Genomic DNA, 27,695 nt, shown 5'->3' on the forward strand with positions numbered 1-27,695 from the left:
GCACCAGAAAAAATGCTTTTTGTTATTTAAAGAATGTATTATTGTGCTAGAGACTCAAAGAAGTGAGTATGAGTTGAACTATCAGCCACAATACATATTGAAATGACGAGAACAAAGTGCAGACCAAAATAGGAATTAAAACTGAAAACACTATGAAAATAATGTATGAAACATTAAAAACTGAATGAAGAACTATAGCAAGGAAGTAATGATATGATAAAAATTCCTAGTTGTGATGATGATGAAAAACGTTGGAAAGATCAGAGATAATGGTAACGTTCCCCTTTATCTTTCCATCATCACCTCGTCACACATTTTGTTATTTATTTAATACTTCATTGCGGGAATGTTATATTTTTGATTTTTTATGTTCATTTAAAATATAATTTACAAAAGGTTCATTTCAGGTGAGAAGACATCTTGCTGCTTATTAGACCATGAAGGAAAGCAAAAAATAATTATCTTCGATTTATTTACATTAACTTAACTGGTTACCTTACAAACAAATATACAGACAATAAAAAAGTTATTTTACAACTGCTAAAGCTAATATTAAGCTAATGGTAGGACGATGGGTAAACACAAATCACGTAGTTACGTACAAATTCATGTCTAACAATTCTATTCATATACAACAATTGTTACAACCCAAATTGCGAATGGATTTTTTTTTCAGTTGACATAAATGAAATATGACCACCAAAAATATTTTTAAACTGAAGCCATTTCACTTACGGTATCTACCTAAAATTGCAAGTTTTTTGCAGAACTTGCCAACTACGTTTTGTCCTTCATATTGCACTAACAAGTGGATGGCTTAGTTTACAGCCAATTTTAGTCAATTAATTCGGATAATATAATAATGATGAATTATTACAAATGATTTAAAATGTAAATAAATAATATTTAAATAAATACAGAATTTGAGTCATCTCAAAATACAATATTGTCTTTTTATTAAAAAAAGATGATTCATTAAAATAATGAAATAAAAATTTACAATAAATAAAAGACTGAGTTACTTTGGCAAGTAAACAAATTATATTGTAAATTCGTGAAATTAGAAAGCTCGCGCGAATATTCTATTGCTTATTTATAAAATCTAACGAAAATATCACACAAAAGCACCATTGTATAATATCATAATGAATTTGAAGCGATTTTGACGAATTTCACAAGACAATTTGTTTACATACGGTAAAAGTTAATTCAAGTTAACTTATAACTGAAAGATGAAAGGCATTATTGTATTACACATTTTTCCTTCGGCTGTAAGTCTATTTGTGACAAATCTTGCTCGATTAAATCATCTTCCTCAATTCTAAAATATGAGTGTCAAAATTCAGCTTCAGTCGAGTTACTTTACACTTACGCTTTTTCTTGATTGTCCAAATGATGAACGAGTTCGTCACGTTTATTAACGATTTGAACGAGTTCATCTAACAACATCTGCTCTCTTTTTCTCTGCTCTTCCGTCTTTCTCCACTCTTCGATAGAGGCAATTTTTTGTAATTCTAAGTTAAGGAGTTTGTATTTGGTTTCTAAGTCGGCTTCTTTTTCTCTGCAAAAATAACGTAATCAGCAAATGGAGAACAATTATTAAGAATTAAGTGTACTTACAAAATATTAAGTTGCATTTGCCTCCTAAGTAAAGCATTTTTCTTATTGACAAACATGAACCATTTGGCCATAAGAGCTTCTTCCTCCTCGCCGTTACTATTTTGAGATTCCATCACCACCCTCAGCTGTTTTTCTAAAACAGCGGCTTGTTCATCTATGGCACTTTGCTCTCGTTCGAGATCTTCCATTTCCTTGTCAATATAATTATGTACATCGATACCCATCTGAAGATATTCTATGTATTACACAATCTATAGTCACGCTTCATAAATTACCTGTTTTAACCCTAACTCATCTGGTAACTTATCTGGTGTAATTCTTTCTCTATTACTAGGACTAGATTTGGTTGAATTTTCTTCTGAAATATCTACAGATTTTAGGGAAACGACATTACCGTTCTTTTCAGAACCTGAAATTTTAGGCACGGTTATAGTGATATCTGATTGAATGTTCTTATTCAATGTCTAACCTGTACTATTCTGTCGTTCTAAACTCGCTTTCTCCTCTTCCACTCTCTGCAGATTCTTTTCTTCGTTTTCTATAAACGTTTTAAGCGAATCAGGACTGACCCTAATAATCTCAGTCTGGGGAGCCGAACCTCTTCTAGCTTCTGCCAAAAGTTTTCTCGCCCTTTCCCGTAACAGAGCCTGTCTTTCGTCCTCGCACTGTTCAAAATTGAATGCACACAGAATTCAATGAGAAAGAATTCAACCTTCATTAAAGTGAGATTTATGCAAAACAAAATCAAAATACCATGAAAGAGCAAGATGAGAAGGGCAAAAAAAAAGCTACATACCCTGGTAGGGGAAGTGGTGATGGAAGCGTCTTTTCTGGTCTGTTCGATCAACTGCCTCGCACGTTCTCTTTGCTCTGAATGTCGCATAAGTATTTGCTGCACACGCGTCAAAAACATTTTAATGGCAAGCCAAACCTTCACACCAAAATGTTAATTTGTATACAAGTAGTTAGAAAAGTTAATGCTCCCACTGAATCTGTGGCTAAATATATTTTTTGCGAATTTTTGATGGTTATGAGTAATTTTTTGACCAAAAACGTTCCAATCTTGACATCAAATAATGGTGACAGGAACACTGTGCCATGTTACAGTCAAGGTATTTAACTAGGAGGAGCAATGACATACTGGTTCAAAAATTTGAGAAGCCTAATTTCAATCTATTGGGCAGATTTTAACATCTGCGTTTTCAAAAAAAATCTGGGTATTTGGACCAGATCGATTTAGAAAACGTTTTCTGTAAGGCACATGCGTTTTAGTGTTGCTAAGATTTAACGTGTGCGAAGAGAAAGTTGATGGATGATAGTGCGCTGATTGTACGATGCAAGCAATATTTTAAAAATTATTATAAAACAAAATTTATCAATTAACTAACGCCATGATAAATACTAAAATAACAAGACTTTTGTATTATATTCAATTCTAGCAATCCATAAACCCACTGTTATTTTTAAGATCTAAATATTTTTTTAATTTGATTCACGAAACTGAAAAAAATATACATATACAGTTATTCAGCTAAGATGACCCATTTGTTTTTAAAATAGGCAACCCAAAATACCGATTCCACCTGAACCTGGATTACAAAAAATGTTTCAAAATTGAATTGTATCAAAGTTTGCTTATAAGTGTATAGAAACGTCAGTGTCAAAAAAATGCCAATGCATTCTTACGATAATAACAAGAAAACTGACCATTCTTGTGGTTGGTTTGTAGGTCGAAGTGCATGCTCCAGGATGAAACTTATTTATTTGTCTAGCAATAGCAATTTGTCCCATAACTCCCGTATGAGGATTCTCATTAACTTGTGCAAGAAGTTATACTTCATTTGCCAAGCTAGTCGCAGTCTGGTTCCGTTTCCTCTTGTTAGCAGGCCACAGTGCTGCCGCGTCGATAGTTTGATTACAAATATATTTTTCTTTTAGACTATATCAACATAATAGAGACAGAATTCCGCGCACTGCTAATAACAGTAATGTGGTGAATTAAAATTTCACTTTGGCTTCACTCAGGCAACCAACTCGAAAAATGGGAGGACTATAATACTTTCTTAGGTTAAATTGTTTATTTCAGGTCTAATTATTTTCTTGCAGGTTTAATAATTTTCTTGCCGCTTGAATTTGAACATTTATTCTCGAAGTATCTCGAGCGATTCCCCGCGTTCTCGAGTGAGCCAAGCCTTTCCGAGACCAGTTTATTGTGATTTTGATCGTATTGAATGTGTTTGTTTTGTTTGTATGTGATCAGGGGAGTTCAATCCACGAGGTAATTTTGAATGTGATTTGATATATACTAAGCGACATGGAAATCAGAACACCCAGTAATAATAAAAATATTTTAATAATTTTTTGTATACATGTGCATTAGTGTAAGATAAGTAAACGATCAGTTTTTCTGCCATATCCGTAGTAGTACTTGCCAAGATAAGACTGACTTTGGCAAATGATATACTCGCTACAAAAATAACGGGTGGGTGGGCGGGGCTAGCAGCTATTTGCTAACATAAGACTGATTTTGGCTAATGACACATCCTCTAAGAAAAAAAGTGGTGAGCGGAGCTAGTACCTGCTACAATAATTAAGATCATCTCCGAAACTACCGAAAAAATAATTAAAAAACAACTGTTTTTTTGTCCTCCGAACGCTTTGAAAATTAGCCAAGGGCCTTTTTTATGAATTTAGATTTGTAAAAGTTATTTTCGGTTCCATTTCTTCGAAAATTCCAACAATTCTACCAGAATTGATCAAATGAAAAAAATGTCAATTTCCGAAACAAAAAAACTCAGTATTGAACAAAATTTTTTGAAAATTTTAGTCCGGGGGCATTAATACTTTCTATTTTTTAAATATTTTTGAGTATTTTCAACCAATTTTTCAAAAATCTCATATTTTCAATACCCACCTCCGCCGTATACATTTTTTCAGCGTTTTTCGACCATGCATCGCAAAAATTTTCTTGTAGATTTTAACTGGTTCTTGAAGATTACAACTTTGGGATTCATATCTTCAACAATTCCAATAATTTTTCCAAAACTGATAAAATAAAAAATGACAATTTTCAAGATGTTTTTTTTTTCACTGAATTTTTCGAACATTTTACTCCGGGACCACTAACACTTGAAATAACACATTATTTAACATCCTATAACTTCTGTATTGTTTCACATTGCTAATAGTGTGGTGTAATTAATTTAAATAAGTAATTTTAATACTCATTCAGTCATCGCTATATATTCGAGAGAGACAGAATTTGAACTTAATTGAAATAAAAGGGCATAAGTTCGCATGATGAAAGCGAAAAACACGGTTTCTAGTTAAAGTTAGCGGTTTTGTCACTGTATTGAAACTTGCAGCTTGCTAGTTTGGAAATACCGGGTAAAGAGTATAATATGCGGCAGGTTGTTTAGTATATAAATGTGGAGGGTGTGTTATACCTGTCTATCGAATAGAATCACCGAAGGTGGGTAACAGACTACAACGTGAAACTTAAATCCTCGTTGCATCGTCAGCTATAGTCTGTAGTTAACTTGATTTTTTGACTGCCATAATATTTAAATTTGCAGCTACGCTATCACAATAACTTGCGTATTTGCATCTAGTTACTTAAATTCTCTTTTTCTAAGTGTGTTTAAATCTCTGTATTCAAATATTTGCATACAATTTGATTTCATTTTGAAAGCTGGCTAAAAAATTTTCGCAGGTTTTTAAAGTGTGTTCACATGTCTAATTATGGCGGAATGTTTGGATACGGTATTTCCCGAATTTAGAGAAATAAGATAAGACATTTTTTATTTAATCAAGCGTAAGCAATTAAAAAAAAAAACAAGTGTATAAAAAAAGACTTGAATGTTCTTTTCATTTCAAATGTGCTTTACTTCGCAAAATTTTAATATGACGCCACAAAATTTTTCGAAATGACGTGAAGTATAGATAAACTCTGATTAACGAATTACAAGGTCCATGATAATCTTAAAGCGTGTGCGAAATTTCAGCGCAATGTGTTATAGGTAGAGCGTAATTTTTAATTTTGATTTTTTTTTCAAAAAATTAACAAGAATGCTGCGTTAACAAACGACAGATATGTGAGCGTATTACTTATCACAGTTTAAACCGGATTTAAATTGGGAAAATTCTGAGATAATGTCACCACATTTTCGGTGGAGATAAACAAATTTTGGCGAGGTTCTACCTTTTATACAATGTACGCAATATTCTTGAAACAAATCTAAAATATCACAACAATACCTTCCACAGTTTCGGAAATTACTGTTTAAGAGTGACGGAAAGGGAAGACCTACTTGTTCATATTTTATGTTTAGGAGCTATGAAACGTTAAGAAAACAAAATTAGTCATTACATTATTTTCCTATTTTTCACTCGTCAACTAAAAAATGTGCTACTTGTTCATGAAACGACATTAGCAGTTTCAAAAAAACTCGGAAAAGTCAAATTAAGAACTTACAACACATTGCTTTAAAATCTACTTTTTTAATCGCGCCGTAATTGTGGAGGAAAAAGAATACATTTTTCATTCCGACGATCATATATTGTTGCAGTCTACATTAAATACGGTACTTTTGTATTTCAATTACACACAGTATTTTAAGGTTAAAGCAAAAGCGTAAATCATACGAAAAGAAAACATTAAGTGCAAACTCTGTTGAATCTGAGTAAAGCTTGCGCAAGTATTATCATATTGCTAGTATTTTAATTTGTAGAGATTTTCCGGAAAAAAACTCTCTGATAAGAAAAATCTTCCTGTCGCTCAATCCGTACTTTGAAATTAGGCAACTCAAACTAATAAGAGTGCTTTGATGGTTTAAAGTCAATGAATAAACAAAAACAAACTTGCACAAAGTAACAAAAAAATAAATTGAAAAACATGTGCATACTCACCACATTTGGTTTAGGCAAATCTGAGAAGACATCACTTGACACTTCCTTGTCCTTTTCTTTGACAATTGCATGATCACCAGACCCATTCATTTCTACATTAGCTTCAGGTACCTTGTTATTGATAATTTTATTATCTGTAACTTCTTCCTCGTCGTCAGAGCCAAAAGGATCAGTCAGTTCTCTTCTAGTCATCAAAATTGGTTTCTTAACCTCCTGCTTTTTCTCTTCCTGCTTCTTAGTTTGAATTTTATCTTTAGAGGGTGAAGACATAACTTTACTCATTATACTCTTTGAGCCAAATAAAATGATATCTTTTACATCTTTAACAACCGTGGGTGATTTTTCTTTAGGTTCCTTAATAACTTCTGACGGTTCGTTAGTAATTTTCAACGGAAGCTGTAATTTTGAGGCGGCAATTTTCGCGTCTGTGTTCTGCGTAATTTCCTTATTTGTTTGATTTAATTCCTTCTCTTTTTTACCTTCCTGAGATTTATTTAACTACAACAACGTTTCCTAGAAATGAGGATTAAAACTTCAGATATAGAATACCTGTTGATTTTGTTTAGCTTTTCGTAAGTTAATTATCTCCTGTCCAAAAACTTGTTTTGTGATATCGGTATCCTTATCAGTATTAAACTTTCCGATGACGTAATTGCTCTCTTCCGACGTTTTTCCAATTTGCTGTACTTCTAACTGATGTCCAGTGAAGTGCGCTCTTAGCTGATGCAAATAAGTCATAACTGCTAACTTGTCAGGCACTAAAATCAATATTTTAAAAAGAATCCTTAATTCATTAACTAACTGACCAGCCAACATATGCATGTCTGTAGGCTCTATCACTCGAGGAATACCCAATTTGTCACCAGCGTCAAACGCTATCTTGCAATTTCCTTTCACATCATGTGGTGAAAGAGAATTGAAGTCTCTGGACAAACACAAAATGCAACAACTTAAAATTAATAACACTGAAAAACACCTCAAAAACACCAAATGCCAGTACTTTGGTGTTTTTGAAGGTTTTTTTGTTATTGAGTGGTCGAAAGTATATAACTATATTAAAAAAAAAGACTTACATTAAAGCTGGTTCGAAATGATGTATAAGCGCACAGAACGCCATACCGTTTCTCCAACTAGTTGTTAAATTTGTGACTTTAACCCCTGGATAGTTCTTTGTCATTTCTTTGCACCATTCCAACAAATCTTGACCTAGAATATAACGTGTCAAAATAAATCTAATTTATTACGAGATTAATACCCGGTGTTGTTAATTTTTGTTGTTGGTTTTTTGGTATGTCAATATGTTCTTTCAACTCTAGGGGTTTAAGTTTCAAATTTACGCTTTTGGGTTTCGGAATATTCTCGCTTTCGCCATCTTCCTCTAGCGCATCCAGCCTATCTAACAATTCAGTGCATTCTTCTGAGTACGGATCAACCTCGTTTTCGGCAAAATCGCTAAACCTAGGTGGAGGAATTGCTGCGGGAATTTTGGGCTTTTCAGAAATCGGAGAGAAAGTTTCGGCCGTTGGTGTTTTGTCATCCCGAGAGAACGACTGTATGCTCGTAACTAAATTATTAGAAAATGAGAAAAAAAAAACACAGTTATGTCAATGTCAACAAACCACTAATTGGAGTACTTGCGAAATCTGACCCAGATAGGCTGTTCGTCATTTGCTGCAAATGCTGTGTTACTTCGTTAATACTACTTTTAATCGAGTTATCATTTTGACTTAGAGAGAAATCGTCGTCTTCTACATCTTCTAACGCGGCTATATCATCACTATTATTATTTACGGACATTAGCGAAGCCATAGACTGCATGTCTTCATCTCTGCAAGTACGACAATGCGGGTAACGGTAAAGTGTCCCCTACACAAGAACTTACGTTGCTTTTCCTTCTCGTAAAAGGACGCACGACAAAGTACAGTCAAGCTTAGCGGAAGTAATTTTCTTTGTTGTAGTCTTAAAAGAGATTTGTAATTCTGAGTGGGTAGATTCGACACTGGCATACTTTCGCATATTGACATGTGCAATGGCAAGTTGTCTTCTTTTTCCAGTTGTTGGAACCTTAAAGTTCACAATATCTATTATATTCATATACCTACGTCCGTGCGCAATTTCAATTGTGATTCAAAACAACATTTCTATTTTTAGCCGTGATTTCAATAAGTGTTTATTAATGATAACTAGGTATTAATTAAAACTCAATAAAGTGTGAAGTTGCAGTTTTGTCTCAGACTTAAACTGTATGAGTAAGGAAGAACGTTAGTGTAACCAAGGTGTATTCTTCGCGTTTAAATCATCATAGACAAAACTTTGGGAATTATTATCTAATAAATCAACTTACTATCGCAAGGCATAATAAAAAACGAGTGTTTTATAACACACAAGAACACTAAATAAACACTGATATAAAACATTTCACGTTATTCGTCGTGTTTTAGTCTTTATAGAGGCCAACATACTAGTAATTTAAAAGTGCACTAAAAATTTGGTTGTAATTCTGAGGGTCACGTATCACATTAGCGTTGTTTTTGCTAAACTAAATTAGCATCACTAACTGCGGGTTTTACGTCGTAACCGCTAAATAATAATTACTAAGCAGGAAAAAATGGAAACTCAACAAACGAACATTTGTACAGTTAATATTACCTTAAAAAAATATTCTGTGCACAATGTACACTAAATAATGCATCGCACACAATGAAATCATGAAAAACCAAAACCAGCGCTACAGAATATGTTAGAAGCTTCATTTTCTAATGATGAAACTACTTATATCCATTGCTATAGAGACGATATGATGTCAAGCATTTTCATAGAAAGGTAAAATGACTGAATCATAATAATAATCATCATCAGTATACCGTGGGTTCTACAACGAAGAAAGATTTCTTAGCTATTTTGCTTTTAACTATAAAGATTTTTTTGTGTTCAGTTTGTTATCACCACACTCTATCATAAAGAACCCAACATTAACGCTTATTTCATCAAGGATAATTAAAAAAAAATGTCGAAAGTTATTTCGACAAAACAACTTCCCTCGCTTCTGAAGTACAGTACAATTCATCCAACTTTTTCGAAGATGTTCATTAATTTTTTGAGTAACTAATTAAGGTATCACTCTCAACAGCTATACACATCGAAACATTAAAGAAAACAGTGGATTGTTAGCGGTTTCTTTGTTATCGACGACTCAATTTTGCCTTGAGACAAACGCATTATTCTAAGAAACCGTAAACTCAAAACAGGAAGCGGCGACGGCCATGGATTGACTGGCATTATATATTTAAAAACCGGCTTTACTACGGGAAGTAAGTACAGGAGCATGGTATTTAATAAAATTTATATGGCAGTAAGCAAAATTTTGAGATAACGTTATCAAATCCAGTGATGATTATTAAAATTTCGCAACAAAAAGGAGATGGCAGACAGACGGAAGCGGGAATCCTACTTTTTCATATTTAAGGAACTATAAAACGTCTAGAAAATATTGAGTGTTTCGTCAAATGAGCCGTATTACGCCATTGCCTTTGATTACGCTCGGAAATAAAAATACATAAATTTTCCTATTTTCAAATCGATTACGTTCTGTTAAATATTTATTTCTTTGTGTAATCAAACGTATGGCCGAAAATAAGCTAGAAAAATCTAAATATATTGTAATAAATTTATGACCGTACGAAAGTATAGTGTCTAAATCGCATACAGTATTGATTTCTCTTTCATATAACAAACGGTAGTCATATATTCAAAATGTTCGACGTATTGCGCAAAAATTTTGTACCAAACAGTAAGTATGTCACAATTTTGTGAGATAATTTGGAAGCTGAAATTACGCTTATCAGCTTCATTACATCTTATCTGTAAATACACTTTTTTGATAATTTTATAAAAAAAAAAAAAAAAATACAAGTTACAAACTTCTGCAACAAATTGTTGATCAAACAATAAGTTTTAAATAGCCGCAAAAATTTTAATTAATCATATCAAAAGATTTGGAAACTATATCTTTCAAAACTTCAAAACAACTAAATTATTAAGTAACTAGCTGACCCCGTGAACTTCGTTTCACCTACAATTTAATTTTGAATCTGCAAAACCGAATGCTTTGAAATCTTGCAGATGTTTTAAACATATGATAAGCATAATAAATTTTTATTCAAAATATATTTACTTATCCCCTCCAAAAAATTGATGACGTCAGACCAAAATTTTGACAAATGAATCCTATCTAAAATGTCCAAAATAGGATAAGACTATACTTGTGATTTATCATTCCATTCATATTTTTTAGTTTTGCTTATAGGGGGTGTCTCAAAAAAATTAATCACTGAGTCAATTTATTTTATTGATTGAATCAAGAATTATAAAACTGAATTTTGAAATATTGTAGACGTTTTGAAGTTACTGTTTGACATGGTACGTTTTTAATCAAAATATATCTGTTTATCAAGCCCAAAAACTTGATGACGTCATCTCAAGATTTTGCCGAATAAATCCTATCTAAAATGTGCAAAATATCATCAGTATATTTTCGTAATTTATCATTGCATTCAGATTTTTTAGATTTGCTTTTACAGTGACTCAAAAAAATGTATGGATCAGTCAATTTATTTTATTGAATAACTCAAGAGTTGCAGAAATGAATAGTTTGAGATCTTGCAGACGTTTTAAAGTTATTGTAAGCATGGTAAATTGTTAAGAATATTTATTTATTCCCCCCAAAAAATTGATGGAACGGCTCACTCGATTTTCGCAGATAATTTTGGGAATACAATACAGTTATTTTTAGTATTACACTGCACCAATCCAAGGTAGTATACGTGTTGATCGTAAATGTTGATTCCGTCATTACAAAATTGTGTGAAGAAAAGGCTCAACTCGAAAGTGCTGATTTATGTTTCATTATACTTTTGGTGCGAAGCAAGTTCTGTCGAAACAACGTTCGATCAATTTTTTGACAATGGTTGATATAAATAAAACTTACTAGATGCTCATACTCGAAATACGAAGTATCTACTCTAATATCAAATCAAAATATTTCGAGTTTTTCTAGATGATGCTAATACTCCAGTAGGTAACAGTTGATGCTCAAGTAGCATCTCGATACAACAAAAAAGGAAAACAGTGACAGTGTTCAACCATCAAGGCAAAAATCGAGTCACCAAAATATAAGTTAAAATGGGGTAGAGACACCTTGAGATGGGAATCTCTATGGCTAGTCTTAGAAAAAACGCACTGCACAATTTATGCATAAATAAAAGTTAATTACCTGAAAAGTTTTCGATATTCCCAATCCTAATGTGTTTTTCAAACTGAATGGAACTTTTGACGACGTTCCACCTTCATGAAAGTCGCCATGTTTAGTCAAAATTCACTCTTACAACGATCCTACTCGTTTTCTAAGCTGCGTTACAGACAGCTCAGTCATTTGCCACGCCGATGCTCATTTTTAGATTAAATGGTCACAAAACGCGCAGATGTTCAATTTGTGTCCGGAGAGATGTTTCCAAGTAGGTAGTCAGTACATACAGTAGATGCTCAGGTATATAAGAGTAATAATGAAGTAGGTACTTCGTATTTCGAATATGAGTATCTACTCAGTTTTATTCATACTACCCAATGTCTCGCTTCAATGTTTGATTATGTTGATTATGAGCACAACGCTGATCAACTTCCGTATCCGAATTACCCATGAAATAAATCATTGCGGTTTGCACCAGAGGTAGTTCGTCGCACGTTTGATTGACTTCGTGGTCCTATGTCAGCTTGTCGTCTTCTCGGCATTGTAATGAACTTCATAAAACGACACTGAATCATTTTCACAGTCGGTCAACCCATTTCGGAGGAGTTCGGTTACAAACACTGACGCGAGAATTTTATACATAATGCATTATTATTTTAAACAAATTTCATTACCATAAAAAAGTTTATAGTGAGTCGACCTTAAAAGATAGACATATTCTGTCGCGAACTTTTCTTTAGAACTTTTAGAGGGCCACAATTTCGTTATACATGATTTTTACGTAACCGTTTAAGCAGCGTAAGCAACGGAAGCTGTCAAAGGAGGAATAATTTTCCCGTTTTTCCGAATTTTTCATTGCTACTTCACTCCTATTGATCGTAGCGTGATGTTATATAGCCTATATGTAGATACGATAAATAGACTATTCAACACAAAAAGATTTTTTGAATTCGAACCAGTAGTTTCTGAGATTAGCGCGTTCAATTAAACAAACACTTCAGCTTTATAATATAAGTATAGAAGTATAGATTAAAGTCCACTGAAAAAAATATCGATCCTCTTAAAAAACACAAACTATTTTAAATTTGCATGCATACAATTCAACTATCTACCAATTTGAACGGTCATTGTCAAAGATAAGTAATAAAATATTCGTTATAAACAGATACACAAGTGGTTGTACAACAACAACAAAAAATACATTTGGAATAGCAACAATTATTTCGTAATTCGTTACTTTTTATCCCTCTTTAAATTGGTAAATTTACTGTGAAAAATAATAATGCTGCTGAAACGAAACGAAAACGATCGATTAAATGACGGTGAAAAAATTAATCTGAATGATTTCATGTGTATAGAGGGTGGCGAATTTTTCATTGTTCACCCGGGGAAAAGTCGGTCATACGAAGTAGACTACAGCAGAATAACGACTATTGGTACAATAAATCTCAGTAAGAGCGGATGCTCTTTTGTAGCGTCTTTTGCGACAAAAACAGCATCAGTGGTGAACAATTTCAAAATCAATATAATGGCCTATCACTTTGTTTCATTTTTATTTCGATCCGTGAATAAATTGAAAATAATTTAAAATAGTTACTTTTTATTTGTAATAACGAGTCACGCAAAATAATACAATTTAATTATCAGTTTAAGCAAACGTAAGTACTAGATTGTTGACCTATACAATAAAACACCAATCACACGTTATTGTGCTGCCAGAAGTCCAGATAGCCGCACACAGGATTCGAAGCGCGCTCAAGGTTTAGCGCTCGCTCGAGCTTTTCCTCTCTAAAACGTGTTATTTTGGGGGTTAATAAGTCTTTCAATTTAGAACATGAACGATCCACGTCACAACTGGTTATGGGACCGTAATTAAAAAATTGGAGAAAATTTTCATATGTATTTTGTTCTAATGTTTGGCTCTGACATGCCGTCGCAAAACTGATGCAAAGTGTTTAAACCGGGAGTGCTACTAAAAACAGATTCTACTTTCATTTTTAACTTCTTCCCAAATTCACCTGGAAGCCTTTTAAATTGGGTCACAATACTTTTTTTTGATAAAGCATCATGCAACTTTAAAGTTTCAGAGTGCAAATAAATTATAGTTTTCGATGACTCTAGACAATTTTGTGCAATGTTAGATATTATAAAAAAATAATATAAAATGCTGCTTCTATTAAAAATGGAATAAAAAAATCAAAACAAGATTCGTAAAGATGAAAAGTATACTGAAAAATCTCCACACAGATATACAAGGTGATTGCGAAATACATGCAAAAAAAAATGAGGAATAGCTCACAATATGATTATGTCACTGGGTAAAATTCACGGTTGTAAGTGGTAGCAGTGTATAGAAAAAATTATTTTAAATTAAATGTAAATTGTTATACGCGCCGCTGGTAACGTTTCGTGACGTACATAATTACTACAATGAATGAGACCGGGCGACTCGGATTAAGAACCAAAAAAGTGACTTTATCAGGCACTTTTTTAATCGCAACGTGAAAAATACGAAAAGGGCCAGTCATCATCGAGTGGTCGGTGAAATCGGTTTATGATGCAGTTTTCCCATGCAGAGTGTGTCGATATGGTAATTGGTGTGCGCGAACATTTGCATCAGTGGAACAGCATCTCCGAGATCATGGTACCTTCAACCTAAAACTCACGATCGTGGCCGTGATAGGACAGAAAGAAGTTGGATTTTCACCGCTTGTAGTGCATCCTACATTAAAAGAACACGGCCACATCCATACCATGTTGACAAAGTGCAGGGTTTGGAGCCCACTGATTGTCCACGCTGGGTAACTCACTTTTTGTGAGCGAGTTTTTTTAAAGAAATCGTACTTGTTGACAAGCATATCAACCCTTAAAAGAGACGGTTTTCGATAAATGTGTATCGGTTGGATGAAACAGTTAGTTTGTGGAAATCAACAGTGTCCTGAAATTATCGAAGAGCTTCAACAAGTGAAAGTGGCAGCCGCTACTCCGGTGTTTTTTTACCTGTATGGCTAGTCAAGGACAACATTTTCAACATTTCTTGTAAAAAGGTAGTAGCATTCAAAGTTGCTCTTATTTCTGTTCCAATAAACAATGTAAAATCGTTGTGGCAAGGACCAAACATCCGTCAGAATCAAAAGCTGATCATCGTAAATCGTTACCAAATATATATTGCAATAAATATACACAAATTACAATTCACAAGACTAATATTATTAGACTTGTAAGTATTGTGCACCAGACAGACCCCTGGTAGGAGTAGCTAACTTGTCGAGAGAGGTATTGAGATCAGTTATTAGATCATTCTGATAGAAATAAACATAAGAATGATATCGCGAACGGCAGTCCGCTGATTTACGGCACAACATACGGACGATACGCGGGTTTTAGCCATTCTATTTGGCTATTTTGTACAAATCAATTGCGTTTCATTCGTTATTTCGAAGTGTTTGTGTCATAAATAGTGTTTCTTGATAAAGACGATCGATTTTTTAAAATTTTATTCTTCAATCGTGGATTTACCACGTTATTTTTCGTGGATTAGTGACTGATGAACAGTGTTGGACAGTGTTTTTTGTAGTTTGTAGTGTTACTACCCAGTAAACACAGTTGTGTCATTGACGTGACAGGTACGTACTCACAAAAGAATAATGAGTACATCGCATGATTATGTCTTAACGATATACGTGGAACGTAAGCTATATAACATCACAATGAAATACTCATGCTATGTAACCAACACGTTATATTGATTCCATTTACTAGATATCTCACTATTACGTCGCAGCGATATAGCTTGCATATAAGCGTTTAAACATTACACTGTGGCACTCCTGTTATGTAACTAACACCTAATGTTAACAGCATTTACTAGATATCTCATCTCGTAGCGATATAGTTGGCAGGTAAGCCTTGTAAACATCCAATGGAGTATTACGGTTATGTAACCAATAAGTAAAACTGTAAAACTGTGAGGCCTTTTACCCAGGTAGGGAAATTGAAACTTTTCCACTCCTTATATGGCTTCGACTGGAGCTTTATTGCTGACAACAGCCTAAACATTGACACTAAGTTTTATAAATTTATCGAAATAATAAAATATCACATTAACCATAGCCTACCAGAAAAAGTTATAAAGTGTAATAAAAAAAAAATAATCATGAATCAGTTAAGTGGTTCGACTCCGATTTAAGATTAATGCGGAATAAGTTACATACTCTTAATTTTATTTATAATACACTAGCTTTTGTCCGCGGCTTCGCACGCGTTAAATTCGGAGTAAGTGACAAAAAATTGTTATTGTGGGTTATCCATAAGAAATAGACATATACCATCCTGGAGTTTTCTGAAGACCTTTTCAAGGACAGACAGCGGAAAGCGACTTTGTTTTATACTATGTAGTGATTAAAAACGGAGGAATCAAAAAAAGTACGTAACGAATTCGGATCATGTTATGGCCAAAAAATTCAAGTTTCCAAATTGTCATACAATAAAAAACTTATTGATTCTTCCAACAATAAACCCAAAGCAATGTGGAAAATCGTAAATCCATACCGTAACAAATTCAGTACTCTTAATAAAGAAGCGCAATGTGATATCTCTTGTGATAGTTTTAATATATGTTATGTCCTACCCCGTTATCAAACGTGATAACAAGTGTTCAACCACCACTTGTATCCAGGGAGCAACGACTTACACCCCGCAATGACCTTCAGACTTATTACGTCATCAACCCAGCAGTGCTAGACTGATCCCCACTTCATCCCCGGAACTGGAATTTCATCAGCTTCCTTTCTTTTTACCATCTAAGGAAGCGGAACTACCGATTGGTCTACGTATCTTCACATTTCATTACCATATAAGGGCATACGGTACCACACAAGAAACACGGGTCTATTCTTGTCCAAAACGAAGTTATATAAGGGAGAATTTCCACCAGGAGCGTCATTCGAGTCGTGTACACCAGAAAAAAGTCTCAAGTCGTACCGTACGCTGTTCCCGTCATTATTTTATAAAAAAATTTATTTAGTGGACTTAGAAAACTTTTGGATTTTATTTTATATTTGTTCGGACTCAGAAAAGTTTCACTTTGTATCTTATACTCGTCCGGACTTAGAATAGTTTTATTCGATTCTTATGTAGACATCTTATAAGAGTTCGTGAAGTCTTGTTATCATATAGTAAATAAAATAGAATAAAAATATTAATTTTTTATTCCAATGGTCCATCCGGATCATTAAATATATATTTTACTCAGATAGCTGCTCAACTAGTTTCTAAAAATGTTAATATAACATGTAAAGATCCACTTAACGTTCTAAAAAAAATTGTGATAGTGTGTCTAGTCGTCTTAATGATAATTTTGTATTTAATGCAGTGTCAAGTACCAAAGTGAGAAATGTTATTCGAAATCTTACAAATAGTAACTCTTGTGATATTTATGGTATACACTCAAGACTATTCAAATATATAATAAATGTAATTATCTCTCCTGTCACTAAATTAATTAATTTATGTATCAGTAAGTGTACATTTCCTGATTGTCTAAAACAAGCTGTTGTGATCCCGCTATATAAAAAGGGCAACATGAATGACCCGTCTAATTTCAGGCCCATTGCACTTCTACCGATATTTTCTAGAGTATTAGAAAAAATACTTTTCGATCAACTGAACCAATACTTTGAGAATAATAATCTCTTCTCCAACTCACAATTTGGCTTCAGGAAAAATCGTGGTACTGTGGATGCAGTACTTGAATTCACCGATTTTATGCACACATGTTTTGAAGAAGACAAGATGGGAGTGGCATCATTTCTGGACCTCTCCAAGGGATTCGACTGTGTCAATCATGAAATACTGCTAAAAAAATTGCAGTTTTACAAACTACATTATAATAGTTGCAGTTTATTGGAAAATTACTTAAAAAATAGAACGCAATTGGTCAAATTTAAAAGACTTCCAGTAAATTTAGGAGTCCCCCAAGGATCAATACTAGGTCCGATTCTGTTTTTAATCTACGTGAATGATTGTCTTCTGCCTTAACAACGCATTCAATTTTATACGCAGATGATACCACCATGGTAAATAAAGCACCATCGGCACAAACTGCTTACACAGTCAATGCAACCGCACAGTCCACTGCCTTGAAATGGTTTACTGCCAACAATTTAACTCTAAACATCAATAAAACTGTCAACATGTTATTCTCACACAAAAATGATACTGCTCCTCCAATCTTTGACCAAACAGTCAAATTTTTGGGCATGCATCTAGACTCCAAATTAAGATGGAATATCCATGGCGAAAATGTAGCAAAAAAAATTAGCAAAATATATTTCTTTTAAGTAGCCTTAAGAATCAGTTATTAATACATGATCTCCGTACTTGTTATTTTTATTATTTTTATTGTTTAATTATGTAAAGTGCGTTTCAGTTCATTTTACAAAATGGCATGCCAAATCGAAAATTAACGTTTCTGACAGGGTAACACCAAAAAACATTTAAAAACATATACTCCTATTATATAAATAGTCAGTAGTTACTAGTGTTCTCTTCTTGTTTTACTAGTTCTTGATTAAGAAGACTTATACTTTAATAAAATGGTGATCTCTTGTTCAGCATATGGTTATATAAGTCGACAAAAGAAATGTGTCGACATATCCTTTCATAGGTACTTCAATATTTTTTTAACAAATATACATCCTTAAAAACGTTTTTTCCACATTTTAGGTAGGATGTATTTGGTAAAATTTTCAGATGCCGTCATCAATTTTTTGGGAGGGGATAAACTAATAAATTTGGATTAACAATTAATGAATTACCATGCTTACGATAATATTAAAACATTTGCAAGATTTCAGAGCATTCGGTTTCATAGTTTCAAAGTTCCGTTGCAAAATGTTGCTATACATATATGTATACATATAAAAATCTGCACGTTTCGGGTAAAAACTTAATACGGATTTATAAATTATCAACAATAGTTTCGGAAATTATCTGTCTAATAAAAATCTGGACAGACAACAGACAGACAGACGAACAGCAGACCTAGTTATTCGTAGTCTAGGGGTCATGAAATGTCAAAAAAACAAAAGTAAGGAGTCGTCCGGTGGACTCGATTACGACACTTCCTTAGCTTACGCTCGGGAAGTAAAAAAATATAAGATTTGTACCACTACTCGACCTGGTTACACTTCGGCTTCGAGCGCAGTGTCCATGTCTCGACAGTAATATCACTTTTACTCACTTGATACACAAATAATTCGTATTGTTTTCTTAATGAAGATAATGAAGATTTTTTTGTTGTTCTGATTTTTCATTTCAAAGAGTTGGTCACCTTATTTATAACGTAAATAAATTGTAATGTTCAATTATAAAAAATAAATATATTTATTTTACTCTGTTTACTTAACTGTTTTACTTAGAAAAAAATATTTAGAACTCAAATTTCCAATAACTTTCATAAGAAATCATTTAAAGCTTGGCGTAACCCACGAGGAAAAAAAGTCATTTAGCGGAAATTCACTCGACTAAAAAATGCATGAATTTCATGTGAATCGTAAAATTTTACTGGTACATATACAAAAATCATTTGCTTTTAATGTTTTATTATCTTAGCAGAACTCTGTTATGTGATTTCGACTATTGTAAAATTTAATGATAAAAATTTCATTTATTGTCACAATAGGGGTAAACCTCCAATATAATAACATTTTAACATTTTCGATAAATACAGAATTTTGGTTTGTGTTTTACAAATGTATAGTTATTTTATAGTACATATAACTTATTTAAATTTTAGCTTAGTTGGAACGGTAGTTTCAGAGAATCAATTCACCATTTTCATATTCTATGAGTTATGAAACGTTTAAAGACTAAAAATAATAATAATAATAATAATAACAGGGTTACTTATTTACAAAATCACTAAAAAGTCATGTTCAGTGTCTCAGACTTTATTTCTCAGGCAACTTTGTTAGCTCAAATATCGGTGTGCGATAAAAGATATGTTAATGACCAATTAAGTAATAAATGAAAATACAATCACAAATATTATGGCGGTTATCGCCCAGATTATGTCACTTTTCCTTTTTGTATATCAAACAGAATAATACGAACTTTTTATAACAAATAAAACTATTTTCACTTGTAAGTAATATGGTTAATGCCGCGAACCGTTAATTTCAGGTTTTACTAGCCAAAATTTGTCTGCTCATCTGTATCAAAATTTTGCCAAGCAAATTCTGTGTAAAATTGTACGATAAAATTTAACAGTTTAACTTTGAAATTACATATTCATTACGCTGAAATTTTTCAATATTTTTGGATCGTGATGAATATGGAAAATTGCCAATCAGAATTGCCATCCCTTACTAAAATATAACATCGTCACTTCCAAATTTTGCGATCTTAACTTTATTTAAAATGTGCAAAACATTATCTGCCTATACGTGTGATTTATTAATCCATTATTAAAAATCAACATTTTATACAAAATTTTACAATTTCATTTAGAAATCATAAAATCGACCAAGCTGAAATTTTGCAAGCTTTTTAAGCTTGTCGCGAACATAGTAAATCGCTAATCAAAATGCAACTGTTCATATCTTTCAAAATTTATTGCGTCAATGCTGCTTGAAATTTATAGGCCGATATGATCTTTTATATGTAATTTAATAATGTATAAATATTTTTAATCAGTTACATACTGTACTAAAAACTAATTTTAGTGTCTTTAAATCTACGAAAAGAACTATTTTACAAATTCGACAACTTATTAACATTGAGTTCATGATTATACTACAGCGATTAAAATTTATTTATTGATCCTCAGTAGAAAATTAGTTATGCCATCGCATCATAAAGATTTATTAAATAAATGTTTGTTGAAAAATGTGCTTCGAGATGCAACATTATTTGTATCAGTAATAATGATAACTTTTTGTTTTTTAGAACTGTTTGCACGGTATGTTTAAAAGGTAATAAACGGCTCGATTAACTTTATTGATGAAACACATTAGTATTTTTTATTTTAATATGTATATAAGCGTTGTTACAGAAAAAATAATATTTGTAGAATAACCTATGAAACTGAACTTGTTTGGTTGTGTTACAAGGGTGGGAAAAGTTTTTTAAATAATTTTGGACCAATTTTTACATATTTAAATACATATTTTCTTCTTAAAAAAAAATGTATACCACGTGATACAGCTGCTACAAATTAAAAGAAAAAACCATGCAAGTTCTAATTTTTTTGAAGTACAGCTTTACATACAAAAAACGAGTAGTAGTTAGAAAAAGACGTTTAATTGAGACAGTGTTAGGTTGGCCTCTACTTTGACATATTTCACGATCTTTACATATTGATATCTGAATTAATAAAGAAAATATTGCCTGGAATATTAATTCAGTATAAATAACGAAATACTTAAATTTTATAGAGAGAAATAAAAAAAAATCTTACAAATATTGAACAGAAAAAAACTGAAAATTTATATTTGTAATAAAAAAAAAACTGGTTTTACGCTAATAATTATTTTGTAAAGCGTTGACAACACTAAAAAAAAGTAAATTACACTTAACTAATAACAAGTACATAATTTCCCTCAATTATAAAATTATGAGTTATATAACAGAAAAGCAATATAAATTAACCGAGTAACGTGACCTATTTTTTCCCGTTTTGCGAAACAGCAATAATTATCTAATTTTTAATTAAAACAAGTAACATTAAAATAGAAAAAACTTACATCTTCTAGAATAAATGACCATTCTTTGTCTTCCAACTCAGTGGTTCTGGGATCTTTAAATAACGTTATAGCAACTTGATGATTTTCTGGGACCGGCCAAACAACTAAACCTTTATATGGGTTTTGTAACGTTGGCTCCCATGCCATAGGCGCGGAAGCCACCCTTCGAGATCTACGTGACCATACCAACGATAATTTGTGTGGTTCCCTGAAATATAAAATTAAATGAAAACAAAAGTGCAGTTATTTTACCAAATCATAAAATTTATATGCAGTGCTTGTCATCCACTAGATAATAAAACAGGAAATATGCGTGACTACACTAAAAAATTTTAAGTAGTGAAAGGAAGCATCATATACAGGCATAGCCTTTTAAATATAAATATAAACAACTAAAGAGCATTAGCCCTATAAGCAACTGCTCTGGAAAGCATTAATTATGTAAGCATGGAAACCTTTACGTATTATTGATTTTTTTCCCTCGATAATACTACTATTGAACTGAATGTGATATAAAAATTACGAATCTTGTTGTTATCTATTAGACGTAAATTACTCAAGCTGATAAGCTGAATAAAAATAAATATTGCAATCGAAAAAGCAAATAAGCATCAACTTACCATTTCGAGGTAAATTCGACTGCAAGCTGATGATATGATACAGTAAACTGAAACTTGGCTGCACGTTTATTCACCCTTTGAAGCCGTTTCCAGACAGATCCCATAGTGGAATCCACACTAACACAAGACATCATTGTGAATAAAATTAAAACACACAAACTGAACTTAAAACTTTGTCAGGGGAAAAAACAATGCACAGACATTATCAGAAAAGTGATAAGCACTAAGTGATAGTACGAGGAGCAAAATGAAACTGGGGATTTATCAAAAACTGTAGATAAAGAGTGCATGACATTCCTCAAACAAAGTTATAAACAGTGTAGGTAAATGTTTATACCTAGTGATAAATTAGATAGCAATAGAGCAATTTGCGTTAACGAAATTAATGATTTGCATCATTTCAGAGAACTTTGACATTAATAGTATTAACCTTGTATGAATCACTTGACACTTGGGTCACTATTTGGACATTGACAAATTTCCAACTCAATTTGCGCACCAATTTTTATCGAAGCTGTAAGCCATACCTTCAAATTTATTTGCACTAATAGTTCATTGTGATTTATTGTGTTCGGACCCCAAAACTAATAAAATTATCTCCTTATTGTCTTAACATACATGTAGAGCAGAATGATGTAAATTATCAATTATTTTCTTGTCATTTCACTATTGACAGTTTGTTTATCCACCGATAAAAAAGATTCCTGCATGAAGACGACACCCTTTTACTAAGAACGCCCACAGATGGCACCATGGGTGTTTAAGTTTTCATTCAGAACCGTACCCTGCAATTTATACCATAACAGCTTGACGTTGACTGCCGTGTGAGACCGATATGGCTTCACGATCGTACTAGCAGTACATGCCGTGTGAGTCCAATGTAGACTCACACCGCTGAACGACATATTTTGCTGTGTGAAGCAACACTGGTCTCTGCAACTGCATTAACTTATACATATGGCACTGTAAAGTGCTCGGCACGGTGAACCACATGCATTATTTCTATTTGGCTTGTGTGTACGTGAGACCAAGGTGGATTCATGCGGCTAGATACATCTTGGCATGTGCGTCAAAAAAAATGCATAATGTAGTGGTTGATGTAAGTTCTACATCTTGAAATGGAAAATAATACATGTCTACATTCGTGTAAATGCAAGTGGACACAGAAAACAGCGCATCTGTGTACGTTGGGACGGGAAAATCCGTGGTGACACATTGGTTTCACAAGGCAAAATTGGCTTTGACGGTTGCTAAGGTGCCGCGTGAGTCCAATGTGTCACCACATCAAAAAAATTATATTTTAGTAAAAACAAGCAAAGGTAAATTTCGCAATATAATGAAAATACGTTTATTCATTGATTTTTTATATTTGAAGTAAAAAAATTGAAGTGGCGTGTGGGACCTGATTTAATTTTGTATAAGGTGGCAGTCAAGGTGTTGGGTCCCCAGTCGTCGCCCGCAAAATCGGTTTCAGTCAGAAGAATTATTTTTTGTAACTATGCAACCCAAAGTACACATCCACCGCAGGTACCGACCCAAAAACACGAGAGATTATGGTCACTGCAGGGAGTCCGTCATAAAATGCAAATCGGTAAACAACACCAAATAAGGCTCCCCCACACAGTCATTAAAAGATGCCAAAATAAGGCAAAACGCCAACCCATTTTGCGCCTTCATTTTAACAGTTGAAGAGAAGGGCGATACATGTGCGTGCTCATGACATAAAAATCTTTAAGGAAGAGTCTTCTATTTTTTAAAAAACGTAGCAGTTTTTAAAATAAAAAATAAAGTGCGTAAAACCCGAGCGGATTTTTAGCAAAAACTATAACTCGGTATGCTTTTAAAAAATATCGAGGTGATAGAGAACTTTTTTCTACTATAGGCGCCATTTTTCGTTTTCTGTTAAAATTTTACTTCTTTTAGTTATTGTAAAAAAACTGCAAAGCATTTTGGGCAAATTTTGGTAAGTTAGGCAACCCAAAATATTAGCTGAGGCGGTAAACTGTAATTTATGGCCCACACAAGAGAGCACCTTTTAAATACCTTAAGCTTATTTCACCACCCTTTGAAGTACCTGACAGTAGCATTAAGAAGGATAAAGGCGAGTAAAATTTTTACAGACATATGATGCCATTTCTACGTTGTTGTTTTGATTTGGTTCCCCCTTTTAATTAAATGAATGATATTAATTAAATGGAATTTTATTATTGGAATACATTTATTCAAGCTATATTAGGGATGTAGGATATATCTATGACAATATGTGCAGTTAAGCAAATAAAATTGCAGCTATAAAGTACTACAATTCCTGAGAGGAGTACTTATACTGCACAAATGGAAACGGGTACATACAAACTGGCTGACGCGGTCGCTTTTTTAATCCGGCGCCGAATATTGAGTATAGGTACGTTGGCTCCGACAGTACGAAAGGGAGAGATAGATTTTATGATACCAAAGAATTTTCAAGCAGAAATTTACAGATAGCAAAAAGGTGTAATCGCTTGCGTTTTGTGAGTTTGGTAAACAGAGTGCTGACATCCTTGCCTCTATACACTGCATTTAAATATTAAACAATCACAGAAAAATATCATCATCAATAAAATCATATTAATAAAATAAAAATAATAACAAAAAAGCAAAGATCCCTTCAAAGCATAAAATTCAACATTTTACACTTATTGCCAAAAAAAACTTAACATTTGTCTATAAATCTTTTTTCAATATATGTATATATTTCGGAGTTGCTAATTTCGACTTCACCACGAGTCAACAATTTCTGGTAGCATGGCATTTAAATAAAAATTTTCTAATGCATTTACCATATGTTTATTCCAGAAGTCATCATCTCTTTAAATCAAAAAATATTCTAAATCTACGTTAGTGTAGATGATAAAATAACACCATTTTCTTTTAGTTATATGCAGTGGACCCTGTTATACCTGATACATATAGTTGTGGTTCGTCGGGTTCAAACTAATTGTATTATCTGCATTTATTGAACAATATAATTAATGATTTTATTTTTAATAGCTCTTTAATATTTTTACTGCAAGCCGCATATGAACATTTAATCTCTGCAATTGAATTAGAATTTATTAACCCATCTGGAGAAGCTCCTAAAATTTTTTTTCAAATTTGTTAGAGCTTCAAATTTTTCTTTGGCCTTTTCTTCATTGTCGATGCCAAACTGTATAGACTTGGGCAATTTTTTCATAAAGTTTTATCGGAATACACAATACTTTTAACGGTATTTGCGGTTTAATTCCGTCTCTCATTTTGTCCTTTCTTTACTCCATTCCCTACACATTCGCTGACCACAAGTACCTTTTTCAATAGCGTTTACGTTACTCTGTGCCACCTTTATTAATAAATCGGATTTTTTTTTTCACACACTTCAGGTAATATATCTGCAGTTTTCGTTTGTTCATCGTCGACGATATTATTTTTGCCGGAATCCGCACTTCGGATATGCAATTTTTTAATAGAAATTTTAGTTTTATTAATCGTTTTTATTTTTTTCAATTTTTTTCCGCAAACGCCTTCGTATACTAACATTGGCCTCCCCAAATTTTTTTTTTTTGAATAACGGAACTAATTCCGTTATTCAAAAAAAAATATAATAATAAGGGTACGTTCCTAAGAACGTACCCTTATTATTATAACTTATTGCCGCAGCAAAACATCGCCCTTGATACAATCCTCGTGCAGAAAAACTTAAAAACTCATTCTTTTTCTTCCCACAAATTTATTAACAACAGAATTGTAGCATTCCGCAGCATTGTTCTCAATATCAAAAAGTAAACTAGACGACAAAGTTGCAACTCTATTTAAAACTTGTTTGTAAGGTTCGTATAAAACACCATTTGCGAAAGTAGAAAATAAAATATCATTTGACTGTCCACTTTTATAACAAAAATAGCTTGCACATTGTTCGTGCTTGCCAAATATATGCTCAAAAAAAAGGAAGAGGCTCATTTTTGCTAAGTTTAATAGCACTTATAATAGCTGTTCTAAATTTTAGAATACTATTTTTACAAACATTTTTAATAGTGATATCTGCTTTCGTTGTTTTAACTATTTCTCTAATTTTGGAACAATAATTACGAAGTATGTGATTTCTACATTCAATTTTTTCTATAAAATAATATGCACCATTTGGTTTTGCAGCCCAAACTTTTTTTAATACGCTACTATCCTCGTCGCCTATAATTCTCCTATAAAGTATCTAAAGTAAATCCCTCTAAGATAATTGAAGTTTCCATGGACATAGATGTTAGCTCCCAGTTTTTAAAACAGTTATGTGTTGGAATTTCTTTTTTCTGTTTCATATAGATTTCACAGAAACTACAAAGTTTGTTTTTGACTCCAAGATAAAGTATTTTTTTAGTTCTGGCACCAATTATGCGTCCTACCCCAGACAGTGCATTGTAATTGGATTTGTTCCAAGCTCCATCGAAAATAACGGTAATATATGGGACGCAATCATTATCTACCTCCCTCGCCTTCACAGCTAATCGGTACTCTTCATTACCTGCGTTTTGGTTTGTTCTTCGAAAAGTGCTTCGATGCTCTTTAGAACTCTAACCTCGGCTTTACGATATGTCGCCTGGGGTATTTGAGGGATATCTAGAGCTGAACAAAATTCTGAAATTTGAGAATAACCCAGCCTCGTAGCTACGGGGGGGGGGGGAGATGGGGCTGAGCCCCCCTTTGCAGTTGTGGTTGCCCCCCCTGGAACACCTACACATTATAAATTTCAAATTAGTAATAAAATTTCAATATAATGCCGATTGCTGAAGCATATTTAGTAGCCCCACCCGCCCACCCTTTATTTTCTTACAGGGTATGCTATTTGGCAATAGGTATATACGAATTTTTAGATGCAGTACAGCTGTTTGTAAATCTACATTCTCTGAATAGATCGCAATGACGCATCAAAGATTGACAAACTTGGTTTTTCTGGCTTTTGAAAAGTACCGTACCAATTCTTTGGACTTGGACAGGTTTTTACGAAAATTTAATGAAGCCCCCTCTGTCGACAAACTTGCCCCCCCTGAATAAGTTTTCTAGCTACGGGGCTGGAATAATCTACGCCCGTTGATCTAACTCCACAAATAGCTGCATAATTGACTTTGTATATATGATTTTCAGGTTCTGTACAAAAATTACCGAATATTCCGTACATATTACATTTGTAGTACATAGAAAACACTTTTTAAACCATAACAATTTTCATGAGTTATTTCAATATTATCTAAAGTACAGCCCAACATATTATGACTGATTGATTTCAATGTTGTTAATAAGTGGTCTATGTCAACAATTCTACGTCCAGTACTAATTTCTCGACGTGTCATGACCTCTAGAGTACGAAAAAAGTGGTCCCCCGTTTTCCGTATGTCCGTCTGTCTGTCTGTCTATCTGTCTGTCTGGAGTCTGTATCCATTTTTTATTAGACAAGTGTTCTCCGAAACTACTGGATTTGCTATATTTTATATGTATATTAGAAATATCATGTAGATGGTTAAACGCTAACTAAAACTTAGCAAATCATCT

The 27,695-nt window shown here is 33.0% G+C and overlaps 1 protein-coding gene across 4 annotated transcripts; it reads right to left on the bottom strand.

Moving 5' to 3' along the window:
- Nucleotides 1-455: 455 nt before the first annotated feature.
- On the bottom strand, nucleotides 456-22,811 carry LOC135128125 (EH domain-binding protein 1). Of its 4 annotated transcripts, none has more exons than XM_064054993.1 (16): nucleotides 22,667-22,811; nucleotides 22,140-22,256; nucleotides 21,520-21,727; nucleotides 8,411-8,592; nucleotides 8,148-8,356; nucleotides 7,784-8,092; nucleotides 7,602-7,734; nucleotides 7,335-7,453; nucleotides 7,078-7,286; nucleotides 6,529-7,026; nucleotides 2,417-2,512; nucleotides 2,090-2,285; nucleotides 1,896-2,029; nucleotides 1,621-1,844; nucleotides 1,373-1,561; nucleotides 456-1,321 (listed from the first exon to the last, which is right to left on the bottom strand). In XM_064054993.1, the coding sequence occupies exons 2-16, from the start codon at nucleotides 22,241-22,243 to the stop codon at nucleotides 1,243-1,245; spliced, it is 2,889 nt and encodes a 962-aa protein (XP_063911063.1). In that variant the 5' UTR covers nucleotides 22,244-22,256; nucleotides 22,667-22,811; the 3' UTR covers nucleotides 456-1,242. The 4 variants fall into 4 exon arrangements, with proteins under 4 accessions (XP_063911063.1, XP_063911064.1, XP_063911062.1 ...); XM_064054994.1 differs by lacking the exon at nucleotides 22,667-22,811 and adding an exon at nucleotides 22,477-22,587; XM_064054992.1 differs by lacking the exon at nucleotides 22,667-22,811 and having other exon boundaries at nucleotides 22,140-22,370.
- Between the last annotated feature and the right edge of the window lie 4,884 nt (nucleotides 22,812-27,695).

The sequence above is a fragment of the Zophobas morio genome, unplaced genomic scaffold (genome assembly GCF_036711695.1).
Source record: "Zophobas morio isolate AGI-343-1 ecotype UQ-CSIRO unplaced genomic scaffold, CSIRO_AGI_Zmor_V1 ptg000012l, whole genome shotgun sequence".
Lineage (NCBI taxonomy): Eukaryota > Metazoa > Arthropoda > Insecta > Coleoptera > Tenebrionidae > Zophobas > Zophobas morio.